At 36.9% G+C, this 19,255-nt stretch overlaps 1 protein-coding gene across 2 annotated transcripts in view; it reads left to right on the forward strand.

The window, feature by feature from the left end:
• The window catches only part of LOC137385331 (protein scribble homolog), a 64,224-nt gene that overhangs the window by 2,085 nt on the left and 42,884 nt on the right, over positions 1–19,255 (forward strand). For both annotated transcript variants that reach the window (XM_068071781.1, XM_068071782.1), the window contains exons 2-13: positions 4,374–4,491; positions 5,897–5,975; positions 6,253–6,342; positions 7,807–7,927; positions 9,733–9,807; positions 10,023–10,167; positions 11,492–11,564; positions 12,895–13,140; positions 13,721–13,893; positions 14,759–14,848; positions 15,685–15,956; positions 16,695–16,839. In XM_068071781.1, coding sequence (XP_067927882.1) covers positions 4,374–4,491; positions 5,897–5,975; positions 6,253–6,342; positions 7,807–7,927; positions 9,733–9,807; positions 10,023–10,167; positions 11,492–11,564; positions 12,895–13,140; positions 13,721–13,893; positions 14,759–14,848; positions 15,685–15,956; positions 16,695–16,839 — 1,627 coding nt within the window. The remainder of the gene's footprint in view (positions 1–4,373; positions 4,492–5,896; positions 5,976–6,252; positions 6,343–7,806; positions 7,928–9,732; positions 9,808–10,022; positions 10,168–11,491; positions 11,565–12,894; positions 13,141–13,720; positions 13,894–14,758; positions 14,849–15,684; positions 15,957–16,694; positions 16,840–19,255) is intronic.

Below are 19,255 nucleotides of genomic sequence, written 5' to 3' on the forward strand. Positions count from 1 at the left end.
TTTCTGCAGCTTCAGTTTCATGCAATATTATTCAACATGTATATCCAATCGTGCCTAGACAATATTTTCGTCGCTACTGCGAGTTTTCTTGCCACAATTAAATAAAGGTATTTGCTTTGAATAGTTATTTCCGTGTTTTACTATAACAAGATATACATCTACAGAACTGTTTTTAATATTTGCCAGTTACAGCTTATTTTATATATATAGTTGAAGTTTCTATTAAGATATTTTAAAAGAGGCTGTGTAATTTTTTAGGATTTTACATTTTCCTACAATTGGTAGAACAAAATATTTGCATGTACTTAATTTGCAGGCTATATAACTCTAAAATATGTTCATCTGCTCCAGTGATTGTCTCGATTATTTTAATTATCAATGAGATTGACGCAATGACATTTTGTGCATTTTTGTTTTATTTCCACTGTTAGTATCAGGCAAAACTAGGCTCTAATTACAAAACTAGTAAGTGCTACTAACATTTTCTATATTCATCATCAGTTGTTGCTAGCCGTTACACCAGTACCCAAAAGAAATAAACAAACTGAAGAGACAATATATATTAAATGATTTCTTTCATTTTAAAATGGATTAAACAACCGCTAACTCTATTGAGCCTATGTATATTTTTAACTGCTTGGCTCTACGAAAAAAGATTTAGCCAAAACCAAATGACTGACATAGGAATTGTAGTGTAATTTATCCTCAATATTACACACACTAATTTATCCTCAATGACTGATAGAAAGGCTATATATGGTTTAGGAATCTTAGTTTTATTTTAGCTTTAACTACATGATTTTTATTTGTTAAGTTTCTGGGTTTGTTTCGTGAGGAATGTTACCTTAATGAGTTAAACATCGCCTGAGTGTAGGTAGACAATTTTTTCTCGATAGAGCTCAATGCATTGCCACATTTGAAGGAAGGTGAGGAATTAGTCTCCAGCTTATTGTTCAACAATGATAGTTTCGCAATGCACTTGCTGTAGCTAAATTTTTTAATTGAAGTGGACCTTCCTGAAAATTGCGGTAGCTGCACGTGGCAATTGGTGAACAAATCTGAATTTAAAGTGATGTTGTGGCTAGCATTGGCGGTCATTTTGCTTTTAAAGAAAATGCAGTGCATATGGCATGAGTAAAACATCATAAACTGGTATATACACCAATGTTCTTAAAGAATAAACCTTAACTTCCTGTTGCACTAATTTAGTAAAACCTAGCCTGTCTTGACAAGCTGTTGTTTTTGCGTAGTTGTCCCCCCGTCGAGCGGCGAGCAACAACAGCTTGTCACAAGACGTACTGCACCTGATGCATCAGCTGCACATATAGGAAGTTGTTCTCTTCCGTCTACGCAACTTGGCCGCGATGTTATGTCGGTCGCTCCATTGGTAATCATAACGGATTTCACGCAAAAATTTATGTAGAAAAAAAACAAGATTACAACGTTTAACCATAGACCAGTTTCTGTGATAAACTTTAGTAGAACTTAAGAATAAAATAAACTCAAAATAAAATCCATAAGAACAAATAAAACTGACTGATACAAAAATAGAAATAAAACTGACTGAGCGCACAAATAACGACATGTTTAGTCACTGTTGTTGCCTAAGTTCTTAAATTCTAATAAAGTTTACTGCAGAGAGGGGTCGCCAGTTAAACGTTCTTATTTTAATTTTTCTACATAAATTTTTGCGTGAAATCCGTTATGATTACCAGTGGAGCGACCGGAATAACATCGCAGCCGAGCCGCGTAGACGAAAGAGAACAACTCCTTATAAGTGCAGCTGATGCATCAGGTGCAGTACGTCTTGTGACAAGCTGTTGTTGCTCGCCGCTCGACGGGGGGACAACTACGCAAAAACAACAGCTTGTCAAGACAGGCTAAGTAAAACCCTACTTACTAACCAGTTGAAGTGGGTGTTTGATTGATTGGCATATTTTGTTTTGATCAGCCGAATCTCAGATTGATGTAAATATTTATATTAAGACGCAGTAATATGAGCTTTTAGCACCTGTAATATGGAAGCTAGTAACTTGTATGAAGTGATGCTATACTTAGAAGTCGTCACAATGTACACAGTGGTGAAGCTGCTTGTTTATTGTATGAGGCCGCTAGTAAGGTGTTAAATCTGCTTATATGTATTATGTCATAGATATTCGCACAATAGTGCAGTTTTTGCATTTGGATAACTTTACAATTATTTCAATTCAATCGTACTTATTCTCAATGACACAATCAAAGGATTTTTACCATAGAAATTGTAATAATTGCAATATTCTCTCTCTGAAGTAACTTGTGTTGGCGGACATATGTTAAGCTAAAACTCAGAGTGTGGAAATAATTCACTATTTACTTGGACATAGTGTTTATCAATTACCCTTTTTTGTTTCTTCAACAACTTCTTCAACTAACTTTTTCCATTTTGTCATCCAGAATTTCAATTTTTAGCATATAGTGACTTTTAAGCAGTACAAAATCAGTACCTACTTGACTAGGTTATCAAATCTTCTAGGATGAACAAAGTTGACTAGATTTTCCTCTTATCATTATCAGCATTCGTACCAGGTGTTGATCTTTTTGTTAGCTACTGCATATCTTCACTAGAATGCTTTTACAAGTGAGATTATTTATGAGATGCTATTGTAATTTAACGGAAGTTTATGCAAGAGGCTCTTACTGACTATTCTTACTGATTATCATGAGTATTTTTGCAAGAGTCCACTCTATTACTGACTCAAATAAATTGAACCTTTCCAACATTTTGAAATATTAGGCATGCTTAGCTAGCCACCTGCTATCTCAAATCTCATGGGGCCAGTATAACATTTTTATCAATGAGTAAAAATTTTTTTACTGTAAGGAATATGCCTAATAATAATCTGCAAATTGCCCATCACAAGGGGTTGTCAGAGCTGCTGGCAGGTGATTTTATAGCAGAGGCCAATCATTATCCAACCTGTGGTCAGAGCATGCTTATGTATCTTCATGTGCTTGTTAACTTAATTAGCGTAGGCATGAATACTTTAACACACCTGCTGCCAAAGGAGAAGTTGCAGCCTTTGCTCCAAAACCACAGGAATTTATATGCCTATATTTTAATGAAGCACAGCTTTTCATGCCAATAGCAAACAAGTTATTGGTATTTGAAGTTTACCTTGACCTTTTACTGAGCAACATAAATCTAATTTCCCCTCAAAGAGGGTAAACAGTGCATTAAACTTCGTAATGGAACAGCATATTTTGCTATAGTCTTAATTTTTCAACGGATTCTAATGCAGGACTTTTTCTTGTCCGTTACGATAGCCACATGAAATTATTTGAAAAATTCGTTAAGAAGTACTTTGACACAGCTTAAACACAAGTACATTGTTGTTGCACCTGACTGAACCAACTTCAATTGGAAAACGTGCTAATACAAATTGCTAGTAAATTGTAAGCATTCATTGCTTAAAATAGCAAAATATTTGCTAAGGACACAAGTAAATATACTTAACTACAGCCTATCTAGATTTCGCCAACTACTGTCCTCAAAGTGGCATCCTCAAAAGGTGATACAAAGGCTCTTCATAACCCTTTAGTTTTTCCCAGCAACAAAACATTCAAGTAGATTCTGGCCAAATAATTTCAATATATTAGTCATTACCAATGGATAATTCACAAGATGACTACAATTTTTACTTTGGTAATAAGTTACAATAAAACAAACTTATCCCCAAAGATATCTCTAGTGATTCTTCTAATTGTAAATGAAATTAGTGGGGCAAGATTCAAAATTTGTCGCTACATCAACTTTTGGTATACTGTCATTGATAACTGCTGAAGAAAACCTAATAAAGTGCTATTTTAACAATTTTATAACTGAAAACTTTTATTTTTAGGTATAAAATGTTGTTCAGGCAGCTGGAGTTTGAAAACATTGTCTACAAAATCATAGAATTTTAGAAATTACAATTAATTGAAAATTTTTGCTGATTATTCATTGAATTACACCCAAGTGGTGAGCGGTATGTGGTCTCGAAAGCTTTCCACTCCAACTGAATTGACTGACGGTAACCAAAATTAGTGCTTATGTACATCAGTGTACCAGTTTTAGTTTGAAAAGGACTTATGTGTAATCAAAATTCTCATGAGCATAAAGACTTGTGACAATACAATTAGAATTGCTTGCCTGCCATAAAATCAGACAATCTGCTAGGTAATTGACTAAAATACACTGATGATCATCCTAATTACAATACGGGTTACTGTTGATTTACTGTTTATATGGTGTCTTCTGTAGAATATGATGAGTGAATATGCTTATTTGTGTTGCGTAGTATAAAACTGTTTTTAGGTTTATTTAATGTTGCCTTTCATTCTGTTTTTATTTTCAGGGATTTTTCAAGCTAGTAGAACTGCGGATCCTTGGGCTAAGTGACAATGAATTGCAACGATTGAACTCAGACATCTCCAACTTTGTCAATTTGATTGAACTAGATATCAGCAGGAATGGTAAGTTCCGTTAGCAAAAAACAAGGGTTGTCGTTACTAGCTGTCACAGACATCTGGATGATCCACCAATGCTATAAATAGTGCATGATGCGAGATGCTAAAGTTTTAAGTGACCCATTTAAGCGACCCATTTAAGCATCATAAAGCTCTGCTTATGTCAAAAGCTAGTCATCTTAGGTCAGTACTGCTTATCTCGCTCTCTGTTGCATCACCATGTTTGCTGTCCACCGCTGGAATGGAAAGCTGATCCTTTAGTCACAATGACAATTGAAAAATTACATGCTGGCATTAACAATATCATGTTATAACCATGGCCACCATGGCATATGCCACTTCTCTATTGCTGGACTGATCACTCACGGCTCACCCAATCATGGTACACCAGATGGTAAGAATATTTTCTGACCAGGCACACTCAGTGGCGTGTTTCATATAACAATGGTATTTGTCAATCCGCTACCTGTTGAGTAGCTTATATCTTACTTTATGCAATCATTTGCTATATACACTAGTAACCTGTGAGTAGAAGTCTTTCATTACATATAAAAGCAACTGTATTAGCTCTTCTAATCCAAAAACACGAATAAGTCGTATTGCTAACTGCTTTACAACATGTCTTTCGCATTCAAGCCAGATGTCGACGATTGTTGGTTATGTTTAACCTGTGTGTCGGCTAGCATTTGAACTTTTAATTCGCTGCATGAGCTTGCACCAAAACTATTATAGTATCTGGTACAGTATCAGTTTGAATAGTTTTAGACATCTTCTAGTTAATAATCAACGATTCCAGTGAATATGAACACAAATGAGTGTCGATGCCAACTAATAAAAATAAATAAACTTTGCACTCAAAGTATAAGAATGTCAATTTGCTCTTCTCTTACAAATAACTCTACAATAACAATGAAGTTGTTTAGTGGATAGCGGATTGTGTGGTTTTGTGTAGTGAAATCCGGTTCCAAATAGACGTTTAAATTTTTCACATTGCTTGCTTAGTATTCCGATGATCTTTTTCTAATGTGTGTAACTTGTTACATTTAACTGCCCATTTTAATTTTATGAAAGCTACGTAGCTGTGTATCACAGGTTTGCAGAATCGTCATTGCATCATAAATGTGAAGGGTCATAAATGCTTCACATTATTGTGAAGCCAGCTGCAGCTAGGTGAGGTGCTATTTTTGCATCGTGAGGAAACAAATACCTAAAGGTTTTTAATTTATTACAGGCATATATTTAGCAAATCCCCAATCTCACTGCATTACATTGTTCTCTGGCACCATTTTTCATTGTGATAACCGGTTCTCTTCTTTGTGCTTTTTGGGACCCCAATGATATAAATCTACCAATATATTACTCATTTGTTTTTCATGACCAGAAACACGTAACATGTTCTTGAAAATTGCAGACATTGAAGAAATCCCTGAATCGATAAAATACTGTAAAAACTTAAGAACTGCTGACTTCAGTTCAAACCCCATAGCGAGGTAAGTTATCACACTCTTGAGCACATCTGTTTCTTTAGCGTGCACTCTCTCTAATATGTGAAGTTTTGAATGAGTCCTAGACTATTGCTACGAATAGCAATTCTTGTAAATCAAAGAGATGGACTATTCTAGAGCTGTCTTTGAACATAACTATTGGTGATGATGGCATCATTGTAAACAACCAGGGTCTTGTGTTACCATTACTTGTGTCTATGTAGCTTCATGCATACATTTTAAATCTGTTAACATGTAAAATGGGAAACCATTGCTATTGTAGATTGCCTGACACCTTCACACAGCTTAAGAATCTTCAGGTCCTATCAGTTAACGACATATCTCTCATTAGACTTCCAGGGGATGTTGGCAGGTTGGCTTTTTTTCCATTGTCTTGGCTGGTTCAAGTAGGAACCTTCCTTAGTAGGAAATGTCGTAAACAAGACATGAAGTATCACCTTATGCATGGCGTAGATCTGGAAAAGTTTTTATTTAGGCTGGCAGAACATTTAAAACTCAATCTAAACAATAGTAGTGGTTAAAGTTTTTCTTTTACTAGTAAATTCATGTCCATTATTGTAGCTGTTCATTGCTTTGCCCGGTAATCATCACCAACTTTACACGGGATGTTCTGATGTTTTGAGCACACTGTTTAATTCTAGGTAAAGCTTATTAATTGTGCATTGATGGCGCAGGAAACACAAATATGGTGCAACTTCTTTAGTTGTGTTGTGTGAGAAAACCTATGATGTTGTTAACTAAACTCTGCTTTTAACTAAATACTTTTCAGTTCATGAGCTGATTTTAAGCTATTGATAATTATTTTTTGTGACAAAGTCAGGTTTGCCTCATGATTGCTCATTGTTCTGTTTGTAATTTTTGTACTGTGATTTTTTTAGATTTGTGTTATGATTTGTTACTGGCCCTACTTGAGGTTATTTATTACAATGGAAACATGTTAGCCTTTTGATAAAAAATTTTTAAACTCAAAATTATTTAAAACAGTTAACATAATGTAGTGAACAGTATACGATGTAACAAGAGATTTTTGCTATTTTCACAATGCAGCAACATTTTCCATGTGCTGATTTATGCTAAAGTTGAATTTCGAATTGCCTTCTACTTCTTGTACAATGGCACTGTTGAGCTTTTTCAACTACGCATCTTTCACAGCTGTCTGTGCTAAAGTTTGTTTAAGCCTGTAATTGAAAGATAGTAAAAATGGCATTGTTTTCAATTAAATTTAAACTAAATTAGTTTAAATTCATACACACTATCCTTCCATTTGCCTAAAATTTTAAAAGCTTTTTTTAACGAGTTATAAAAACTGATCATCCAGAAGCTTTGTAGACTTTAAAAATGTTGTCCCCGCTACATGATATGCTTAATAACTATCCTGGCAGGCATAACACAGAAGAATTTAGTGGTATGTAACAGTTTGTAGTATTTGCTAATGAAAATCTAAGTTTTATAAAGACTTCGGATATAAAACAACTATTTGCATACTGCTCCAGAATATTCAGTCCTGTGATGATTTTTTACTAATGCATAGTAGGTTTAACCTCAGCTCTGAGAGTCAGAGAATTAAAAGCTATATCAGGGCTTTTCTAAAAATTTTTGTTTTGTCAGTTTAAATTTAATGTTGAATTGGTACATGCGCTCAAGCGTCTGCGCTATTCTCAGAACGCTCGAATTTGAGAAGGTATATGCTATGGCAGTTTTCAGTTAGATGTATCATTATTGTTATAATCTTGTAAGCTAAGCCAATAGTATTCTGCATGCTGTGTTATTTCGTTATTAAGATGGATATATTTCCTCACTGCTATTTCTTCTGCAGCCTGAGCAATCTCGTCTCCTTAGAACTTAGAGAGAATATACTGAAGACTTTGCCCCAATCCTTATCGCACCTTGTCTCTCTTGAGCGCTTGGATCTTGGAGCCAATGAATTGTCAGAGCTGGTCAGTATCCCAGTAGTAGTCGTAGCTACAAAAACATTTGAGGAGATTTACACTATAAGGGAACGAATATCTAGTAGAAAGTATGGTTTGTTGATATTTGAGAAGCTTCACTATTGATTGATGGAAACGAGTTGTCCAAATGTATTCCATGCCTTTTCTCTAGTGCATATCTAGTCGACAACTACACGTCTGAACGCTGTAAAAATTCTTGTTATCACATTTTGCTGCAGATATGCTTTATTTTATACCATATTAAAAGCCTGTGTACACTATAGTTCAAATCAACGTTTACCTGTGCGGTGGGGCCACAACGATTAGCTGTTATGACATCATCACCAACGATAAGGTGTACACACTACAAGCGATTAACCGTCGGTGGCCGCGAACCAACAACTAATAGAAATTACAAATTTGCATTCCTTATGTCGCAAATCCTGTTGCTATCTATCGAGCCGAGTTCTTCGCCATGCTTGCCGAAAGACATTGACATTGATCTTCACAACTGTTAAAATTGGATCGGATGCCATCAACAAACAGCCAATCAAGATGCTAACAGTTGTGTTCATCGGGTCAAAGTTCAACCCGTTGAAAGTCCATCGCATAGTCGCTAGCAATGGTTACGTTGGGCGCCCAAATCAATGTTTAGCTGTGCTCATCGCACAGTTAAACATTGATTTGAGCGATAATGTGCACCTGCTTAAGAGAAAACTTCATAGTCCGATTAAAAATATTATTAATTTTTTAATAGTAGCTCTGCTTCCTCTGGCAGTTAGGCGATAGGCTGAACCGGAATTATGATGTATAAGGGGAGATGATTACTTGCTAAAACAACTCATGTGTTGTATTTATCCTGCAACTCACTCATAGTTTTATGACCACACCTCGATACAACTTTGATCTAATTAATAATTTGTATTTTTTTAAATATTACAGGCGCTTAATGAATAAAAATATTTTAAAATATTTACCTACAGTAAATATGTAGAATTATTTTACCAGTATGAAAAAATAGCCCACCAACACATTTGGTAAAAAACTTGGATTTTGCACGAAATTCTTTTTAGCACACTATTTTACAAGAGCCTTTTCCCATCTCTATGAAATACTTAGTTCAAAAATCAACCGAATGGCATTTGCAAACATGACTTTACCTATCTTTAATGGCTAATGATTGATTAGTCCATATTAACTTAAAATTTGACTTCTGTTTAAATGTAGTTAAATGAGTTTTTGATTGCTACAGCAAGGACACGAACTTCTTTAATTTAATGGCAACAATATTTATTGAAATTATAAAAGAAAAATAGTGAGTGTCATATTTTACCAGATACTGTTGAAATGATGCTTCAACCATTTGAATTTAGTAATAATTTAGATACAATTGTAACATCTTCTACCTCACATTGTGCACATTATCTAGCAGTACAGTAGTTTTGAATCTTAGTGAATTTTTAATGGGTTCAGAAGCATAAAAGTTTCGTGAAAGTCAATTGCTAAAGTTCAGAGCATGCATGTACCACTAGCTCAGGTGTTAGTGGTAAGCAAAGGTAGAATTGTTTTGTTCATATTAAACATGCTGTGGTCAATGATCTGCTATTTTCCTTGATTAAAAATTGGACAGTTTTGGGTAAAATCTTTATAGCAATGATTTTCTATGAATTATGTTTGTCATTTGGTACTTTTTGTGATGAGCCAAGCCTGAGATGAAATTGTAGGATTCATATCAATGTATGAAAATGAATGTCTCTTCTTCGGTGCTGTGTTATCTTGGATATCCTTAACATCTGGTTTGTCTCATTTTGCAGCCAGCTTGCATTGGTCATCTACCGAGTCTGCAAGAGCTCTGGCTTGACCAGAATGAACTGGAAGCCTTGCCACCTGTGAGTACACAATTCAATCCTCTCTCTTCTACGTGTGGCAATCATGGTTACCATTCAAATTTCTAACGTATCTCCGAAATTGTTCTATAGATTAAGATATATTTCTAGCATTTCTATGACTACGAGTGCCATTCAAAATTGCCTTGGGTGCCATCAAGGGCAGGCTCCCTTTTTGTTATAACAACATATGGTTTCATTTGTTTTTGTGTTTGCAGGAAATTGGAGAATTGAAACAGCTACAACAGCTTGATTTGACAGAAAATCGACTGTCCAGGCTGCCTGACCAGATAGCCGGCCTAACCAATCTGACGGACCTCCATCTTTCCCAGAACCAAATAACTGAGTTGCCTGAAGGCATAGGTGAGTAGTTAATGTATGTACCCTGGTTAGCTTTGTTTGGTACCAGTCTGCTATCAGCTCCGCATTCCCATGTAGATCAGTGCATAGGAATTGCTTACATTAGCTAGAGAAATTGATATAAGTGTAAAGAGTTTATTTGAAAACACGTTTAATTCAACAGACTCGTAGTTGGCAGTCATAATTCAACTATTAAATGACATGCTCGTAATCAGTCCAAACTTGCAGCGCTGCTAGCAGAAAGGATGTAGAATACAGACTTAATCCCTAGCATGTTAATTACAGTATGCTTGTTGGAAGGCTTATTTTCATAATGTGACAAATGGGTACAAATACGATAACTGATGAATTTCATAGATATTCTATTGCATAAAGCTAAATCATTGTCGAGGCTGATAAAGGCACAAAGGCCTACCTTCACTCGCATATCCTTTCACCATTTCTAATAATAACATCTGTTTAAAGAGTTTGTAGTCTTCCAAACAGTAAATATTCTGGTGATCTAAAGGGGGCCTGGCGGAGTTTGTCATTGAAGGTCTTATCTTGCATTAGTTTCACTAAATGCTATCAGTACCTGCGGGAATGTACCACTGAAATGCTCTCCACATACTGCTAGCGAGAGATCCTTACATCAGGAATGGATAGTGAATGGTTGAAGCATTTAGAACTTGGACTAACATTTTATAAACATTAACGTGTCATGATCTTGATACGTCATCAAATGACTTGCGGAGACCGTAGTTGTTTTTCAAACCTTGGGCCAAATATGTATGTAGATTTTACCTAGTTACTAAACACATGCTTCGATTGATCGGAAGTTTGATGATTTCATGGCAGGCTCCGCTTAAGAACATGGTGTTAACACATTGTTTTATCTGAACATGGCCCTCCAGAACCTTGAATGACGATTCATACGAATCGTCTATAGCTCTATGCTGTGATAAGGTCTAATGAGAATGATGCAAATTTGACAAATGAAAACGTCTAAGCTGGTCTAAATAAAATATGGTTCTTTCAGCAACCATCAACAATGCTAAAATAGTGTCCAGACAAACTTGCTTTTTATTGATGTCATGTGATTTAATGTGCATCCTACCAAACAGCTTTGAGCTACTTTGTACCCTTGATACGCCGGGTCTAATTTCATAACCTGCGGTACAACCACTACTTTGTCATTTTGCATTTGTTAGAATTCTTAGCTTATATCATATATACGGTAGATTCGTTCTCGGCGGTGTACAAACGAAATTATTATTGGTTTATTTGGTCTTCAAAAAACAAGTTAGCATTGAGTTACGCAAGCAGTGAAAGTCTTTATCTGTTGCAGCTCGGCTCAGGCGTCTCCAGATACTAAAGTGTGATGAAAACAGACTTAGCGTCCTCACCGATGCTATTGGCAGGTTAGTTAGACGCATCTCTCTATCTCGGTTGCAGGGTCACTGTTATCGGTCTAGCCTGTATCCAAGGACATGTAAAATGTTTATCTCTGTCCGCTACTCTAAAGTTAACTTAGCTCTCTGACTACAGAATGCTTTAGTAGCTTTCTCTTCAATTTCATTAAGTAGTCAGACACTAGTCAACATTCATTATCAATTTCTCATTTTCTCATAATCAATATTCTTCTGTTGCATTATTTGTTGGTTTGTTGACCATAAACTGGCGTCGGTCAGCTCTCCGTTACCCATAAGACGAGACAATCTTAAGGAGAGACGATCTGAACATTACCTTTACAATGATTTAATTTTGCAGGCCGGTTGGTAAAGATCTTCATTTCAGCGTAAATCAGTTTTTCATATTTGTTTCTGCTATGTTTCTGCTATTGCCTTAGATGGGCATTTGTGTTAATATTTAATGTTACAACAGCTTGTTGGTTATTGCTCACAGTGATAGCCATTTAGAGATTTGGTTTGTGTTTTTCTGTCTGGGTTATGATACATGTAAGTCGTTTTTGCTATGGAGTAAGATAATGGTGAATGTTTATTCTTGAGGTACCTCAATTTTTTGACCACATGCTATTCCAAAATCTATTAAAAGGTCATTTGTCTGGATTCGGAAAGAATTGTTTCCTTTAAACTTGCATAATTTCGATATTAAATAGTAGAAAACTACTTTTCTATGGATCATTTTCTTCATCATGAATTGTATATTAAGAAAAGAAAGCAAATAATATAGAAAATCCACTGAAATACTCAATTTAACTACACCATTAATGGACTTGCTAGTCTAAGGAATATGTTGATGTCTGTGTAGTAACTCTGTATCCCAGCTTTCGTCTTTTCACATTTTTGAGTAAAAAACTGTGAAAATAGCTTGAGTGTTTTATTATCCTACAAAATAAATAATACACTGACACACTATGCAAAACACGAAGTACGAGTTACACGATCATGTTTTATGGGTTTATCCCCGAGGTATTCGAGTTCCAAATTTTTCTTCGGCATCTGAATAAAATAAATCTCAAATTTTTTATTGAACTCCAACTTATTCGAGATTTGAGATTTGAGACCATTCAAATTAAAAAAAAAAAATTTTTCACAACTAGAGTATGCTAACTGATTCTTGGAAATCTAAAACAGGTTTTCTTGCAATATTATTTTAAACTAAAGCTTATAGTTTTACCACAAAACTTGTAAGCTTGTCACATTTGAATGCATCTCTCATGAGCCTGAAGTAGTCGGCACACCCAGCCGGTCTTTATCAAGTTAATAGCTGATGTATTGTCTCTTTTAGCTGTGATAACTTACAGGAGTTGATCCTAACAGACAATAGCCTCCGGTTTCTTCCGCCCTCCATTGGGCAACTCAAAAGACTTTACCACTTCAATGTAGACAAGAATCTGTTAGAATTCATACCCCCTGATATCGGCAGGCTCACAGCTCTCTCAGTCCTTTCACTCCGAGACAACAAACTAGTCAAACTCCCCAATGAAATTGGAGAGCTCAAGGAAATGACGGTGCTAGACGTTGCAGAAAACAGGTACTTGCGTTCAGTTTTAAATGAATGCGAATGTTTTCTTCATGTTGGATTACTGCGTGACATATTGATTGGAGAGGATTTTTATTTGTGCAAATGACAAACTTACGTTTGCATGTTATGAGCAAAGCACGCTACCTCTGTACAAATTATGCGAGTTAAGACGTTTGTGTTCATGACACAAAAAGTATGAATCCATGGTTTGCTTATACAGCTAAGCTACTATTTAATTTTTGCAGCTTGTCATGTAAATTTTACACATTTGGATTGCTTGTCATTTGGTGACCTACACCGCTTATACACCAGTTTTGTTTTTATAACTGCGTTATGACTGGATCCTATGACTGGAATCGCTGGCAACTCAGATCCACAGATATTTGTTCTAGTCTTACATTTTCAGTGGAATGGTATTAGACTAACCAGAGGTGCAGGTTTGCATTAACTAGCCATTGATTCACTGGTACAGACATCTGAAATATTAACTGTGTATTAGAGAATAGACTAATAGATGTATAGGTTTTTACATTTACGCAACAATCTGGTATTATGTCACTCCTGCTGTATGATGCTCTGGTGTTTGTAGGCTTCGTAATCTACCTATGTCAATAACTCACTGTAAGCTCAACGCTATATGGTTGAGTGAGAATCAAGCGCAGCCCATGCTCAAGTTCCAGGCTGACGTTGATTCGATAAGAAATGAGACATTTCTTACCTGCTATTTGCTTCCTCAGGCTGACTGGAGGAGCAAGAGTGAAGGTTAATATATTTTTGTCTCCATTGAGGTCGTCGTACCTTTGCTTCTACTCACATGACTCAAATGATCTATTTGATTTGTTTTTATTCATTGATTATAGATATAACTAGATGAATCCCCGGCGTTGGTATAATATAATGAGCACATGGAACATCTTAATTTCTGAAAGTATCTAAAGACTACGCTAGCGCTGTTGACAGCATTCTTTACCGTTACCACTTTAGCGAGCTTATCGTACATCAGAGTTTACAGTAAATGTGCCGGGCTCTCTTACTGTGGTATAGTAACCCTCATGGTAGTTTGACAGTCAACTACTTTATAGAAGAGTTGGTTTGCTCAGTTTTGAGCCATAATATGTTTGCCCTGAGTTCTTGATCGCATCTGTGATCTGTTTTTTTTCGTAAGCACTACCCAAATGCCAGTGTATGCGCTCACATGGTTGTCTTGAGAGGAGACACAGTCTCATCAACACGTCTCAATATAGTCGCAAGCCCTAGTTGGCCTCCTTGACTGAAATTTGCATATATATTAGGTTAGAATCAATATATATATATATATATAGAGGATGTGTATTAGCTACACATTAGTTTCTCTTGAGATATACTTGACCAGATATTTAGCATCACTTGAAGACTATCTCTGTCACCAGCCCAGCAAGGCGAGATTGTGCTGTATCGTTCAATGATTTGTACATTGGCTTCATTTCATCAAATTTTAGTGGCTTGGTAAAATTTGTAGAAAATCTCTCATTGTATTTGCACTCGAGGACACGTCCTCTAAGCATTGTCAATGTCGGCATGACTTGGGAAACGGTTGTCTCATTGTACTCTTCGATATATGGAGTTCAATTCGTATTTGTTGTTGCAGAGTGCTTGCTGAAAGCTGAGCTAAAACCGGAGCCAACACGGCGAGACGGTGCTACAAGGATCAAGATACTAGATGAGAGCAAGAACGATGGTAGTTATGTTTGGGTGTTACTAGTTATGTTTGGGTGTTAATAGTTATGTTTGGGTGTTACTAGTTATGTTTGGGTGTCACTAGTTATGTTTGGGTGTTACTAGTTATGTTTGGGTGTTACTAGTTATGTTTGGGTGTTACTAGTTATGTTTGGGTGTTACTAGTTATGTTTGGGTGTTACTAGTTATGTTTGGGTGTCACTAGTTATGTTTGGGTGTTACTAGTTATGTTTGGGTGTTACTAGTTATGTTTGGGTGTTACTAGTTATGTTTGGGTGTCACTAGTTATGTTTGGGTGTTACTAGTTATGTTTGGGTGTCACTAGTTATGTTTGGGTGTCACTAGTTATGTTTGGGTGTTACTAGTTATGTTTGGGTGTCACTAGTTATGTTTGGGTATTACTAGTTATGTTTGGGTGTCACTAGTTATGTTTGGGTATTATTAGTTATGTTTGGGTGTTACTAGTTATGTTTGGGTGTCACTAGTTATGTTTGGGTGTTACTAGTTATGTTTGGGTGTTACTAGTTATGTTTGGGTGTTACTAGTTATGTTTGGGTGTCACTAGTTATGTTTGAGTGTTACTAGTTATGTTTGGGTGTCACTAGTTATGTTTGGGTGTCACTAGTTATGTTTGGGTATTACTAGTTATGTTTGGGTATTACTAGTTATGTTTGGGTGTCACTAGTTATGTTTGGGTGTTACTAGTTATGTTTGGGTGTTACTAGGTGTTTGCTAGTATCTCTCCTAGCTTATTGAGTAGATTGTACTACGAGCAATGTACTACTGTCACTAGCCGCCTCCTCTCCGACGATTTAGCATTTACATTCATTCTCGCAGGGGACTTGTACAACATAGAGGATGACAAGCGAAAAAGTCTCGTGCAGTTTGAAGCAGGTGATGAGGATGAGGACGACAAGCCAGGGCTGAAGAGGCACGCGACTCCTCATCCACGGGACATGAAGGAGATGAAGAAGAAGATAATGGAGGCAACGCAAGCAGCTAAGGAATCCAAAGTTTGCCACAGAAACTCGTTTGATGCACATAAATTGGGAGCCATTGATGGTGCAGTTATACCCCATAATCCTAACAACCGGCAGCGGATAAAAGAGGTACGATTCTCATTGACGGTACTAAGGGCTCAGTCTATTGTAGCCTTTCAATCTTTTGTGCTTTTTAGAGTAGGATATTTCTGAAACTTTTGCTCTGTAATGCTTTGTTGCCTATTAATGAATCAAATGTCCGATATGACAGTAGTTTTCTCATTCATTCTCAAGAGAACACGGGTTTAAAACAATTGCTTGTTTGGCTATTTTTGTAAGTAAATATTCAAGTACAGAAGCACATTTAGGCTTTTTATTAACATGTGCACTGTTTTCCACAGCTGCACACGTTATGTAGCAGTCATTCAGTCAGCTTGGTAGAGAAAAAGGCCTTATCTGATGGTATTGATTATCATGCGTGTAATAAGGAAACAGCAGATCGAGACTGTCATAGCGACCCCGAGACTGTCATAGCAGCCCCGAGACTGTCATAGTGACCCCGAGACTGTCATAGCGACCTGAGACTGTCATAGCGACCCCGAGACTGTCATAGCGACCGCGAGACTCTCATAGCAGCCCCGAGACTGTCATAGTGACCCGAGACTGTCATAGCAGCCCCGAGACTCTCATAGCAGCCTCGAGACTCTCATAGCAGCCCCGAGACTCTCATAGCGACCCCGAGACTCTCATAGCGACCCCGAGACTGTCATAGTGACCCGAGACTGTCATAGCAGCTCTGAGACTGTCATAGCAGCCCGAGACTGTCATAGTAGCCCCGAGACTCTCATAGGTTTTCTCTAACTGTAGGGGCACCGACCGCAGAGCTTCAAACCGCAGAGAGACAGTGATTATGTGACCAGTGAGGAGAACAGCCCGGATCATTCCAGGCTCTCACCTGCCAATCATCCACCAGCTTCACATACGCCAGCCAATCACAAGCAACCAATACCAGGTAAGAGGAAAGCCTCTAGCATGACAGTTGTCTAGGCTCTTCCTCCCTGCCTCTCGGACAGCCGACTTGCTCAAAGCGTTTACCCATTTAGTTTAGTATTTAATTCTGACCTGCACCAAACCTGTGTGCAATAACTCCACTATGGGACGTTGCCTCATGAAAATATACTAGTCTCGTGCAATTTCTTTTATCCGCACAAGTCACTCTTGTTATTATTGTGTGATTGCATCATTTACTAAAGTCGCGATTTTTCTATACGATTCATGTCTGTCCCATTGATCTGAATTGTTGACACTTAGCTTCTTGAAATCTCATGTACCTGGTACACACCCAGCAGTAGTTGGACTGTTGGAAGCATATGCTCTCTTACATCATATTCTCATATGTATTTTTGTAGGCGAATTACACGTGTATAAGAATTTTAGGCACTAATACTATTGTAAAGCCTGTGCAGGCAGGGTGAGGCAATCTATTTTAAAGCAAATATTCAACACATCATTTACTGCTGCTGGCCAAGTGTCTTCCTCTCCCCAGTAATTGCAAGCTGTTACATCTCTGTATGATCAATTAGTCATACTTTGAGGTTGTCCCTCCTGCGGATCGGGTGCGTATTCTCTACCCTCTAACCACAGGTGGGACAACGAGCTAAGTGAGGTTAGAAAGCTTTACCAGCTAGTCTTTGGGTATACAGCAATCTGGCCACCTCTCTTTTGTTAATTCGTTAACTGTAATCCTATGCTGTACTTTTTGTGTCCCATCATGCATGGCACTAACCTCTATCTCACTTTATTCTGTACAATCTGTCCTCTTTTGTTATACTTTGCTTATACTATTTCTCTCTCTATCTCTCACCTTGCCATTTGTTGGTTGCGTAATGTGGCTGGTACCCGGAGCGGAGCGTACTTTATGTATAATATTGATAGGGCATTGCTTTGGCGTGCCTGTCTTTCAGGCACTTTGCCCTACCTGCACAGTGCTATTAGTTTTCATGCTCGCAAACTAATTGCACTCGATCAGCTGTTGATAAATTGTCAGCTGTTGTATTAACACCTTTACATATTGTAATATTATATATGATATAATATCTGTATATACGAGGTTTGTGCTAATATTATAGCAAAGCTTTTGGTGTTGCCATTTTTTACACGCTTTTTATTCAAGAGAGAATTTGTACGAATTTTTTTTATATTGGTATGACCTTTTGCTTTGGCAGTGCTTCACAGCCTACTATTAGTTTTTACTTGCTATCTATAAATACAAACATTGGCAACTTCTTACTTTGTCACCGATTCTTTGCTGTGCATGGTAGTCATTTTATTAGTTGTCTCCCCTAGCCCTAGTCTCGCCTACCCTTTCTTTGTTTATTCACGTTTCTGCTGTTGTACCCGCTCTCTCGTGGTGAAAATGCGAATGTCATTGTGTTGTAAATCTACTAGTAGGTGGTAGTTATTTCTCATGGTTCTGCCCCAGACAGCTTGGCTAGCAGCAGTGGTGTAAATAACTCGCCATCCCTCCCTTTTTCTGCACTGCTCACAGCACGACTAGTAACACCGCACTTATGTACAATCGAGCACTTTTAGCCTGCCACCCTAGCCTTAGGAGATACTACTGATCAGGAATGACCATTATGGATGGGTGTGGCTAATTTGCTAAGGTAGAGGATTTTTACTAGTCAGAGTGATTAAGTTACATATAAAATTGAACAGTTACAACTACTGAAATATGACCTTACATTGTCTCTCTTCAGTCGCAACACATTGATAGTTATACGGTGTTGTCTTTAAACTGAAGACAACCTTGTAACGAAATATTTGCAGTGTTAGCAACAATAGTCAATAGTACGCGTTATTTTAGAATACATGTTTTTGTTGTTGCGAGTTTACATATGTGTTAAACGGGACATTTCACTGGAGTAAATATGTCAACTTGAGCAAATTAGTATGCCTTGGTCAGGCAGAAAGTTATCTACAATTTAGCTTTGTCAAGCTAGTTTCGAACTACAGATCTAAATTCTTTCCGAGTGTTTTATCATTGATAGGGATGTTGTTCCAGTCCTTCATACATGGTCATAACTAGATACTAACTGACTCATAATATAGATAAGGCCTTGTTGTAATTTTCACAAATCTCAATTGCCATTGTCTTGAAAAGCCTCAGCAAGCTTTTGTTTGATTGCTGATGACCGATGTGAACTTATCAGGTTTTTGAGCTAGTCAAAAGTTTTCAAGAATGTTTTCAGCTTGCATAGAAGAATTCTGGCTCAATTTTACTAATAGAGTTTGCATGGATATGCGTCCGTCCTATGTCATTTTTGAACTTGCGAGATTTTTTATGGTGCACAAAAATTTAAAAGAGCTTTTGTCTTATTTGTTGTTAATTATAAAAGAAATGTGACAATTTACAAATTTATTACGTA

The sequence above is a fragment of the Watersipora subatra genome, chromosome 1 (genome assembly GCF_963576615.1).
Source record: "Watersipora subatra chromosome 1, tzWatSuba1.1, whole genome shotgun sequence".
NCBI classification, from domain to species: domain Eukaryota; kingdom Metazoa; phylum Bryozoa; class Gymnolaemata; order Cheilostomatida; family Watersiporidae; genus Watersipora; species Watersipora subatra.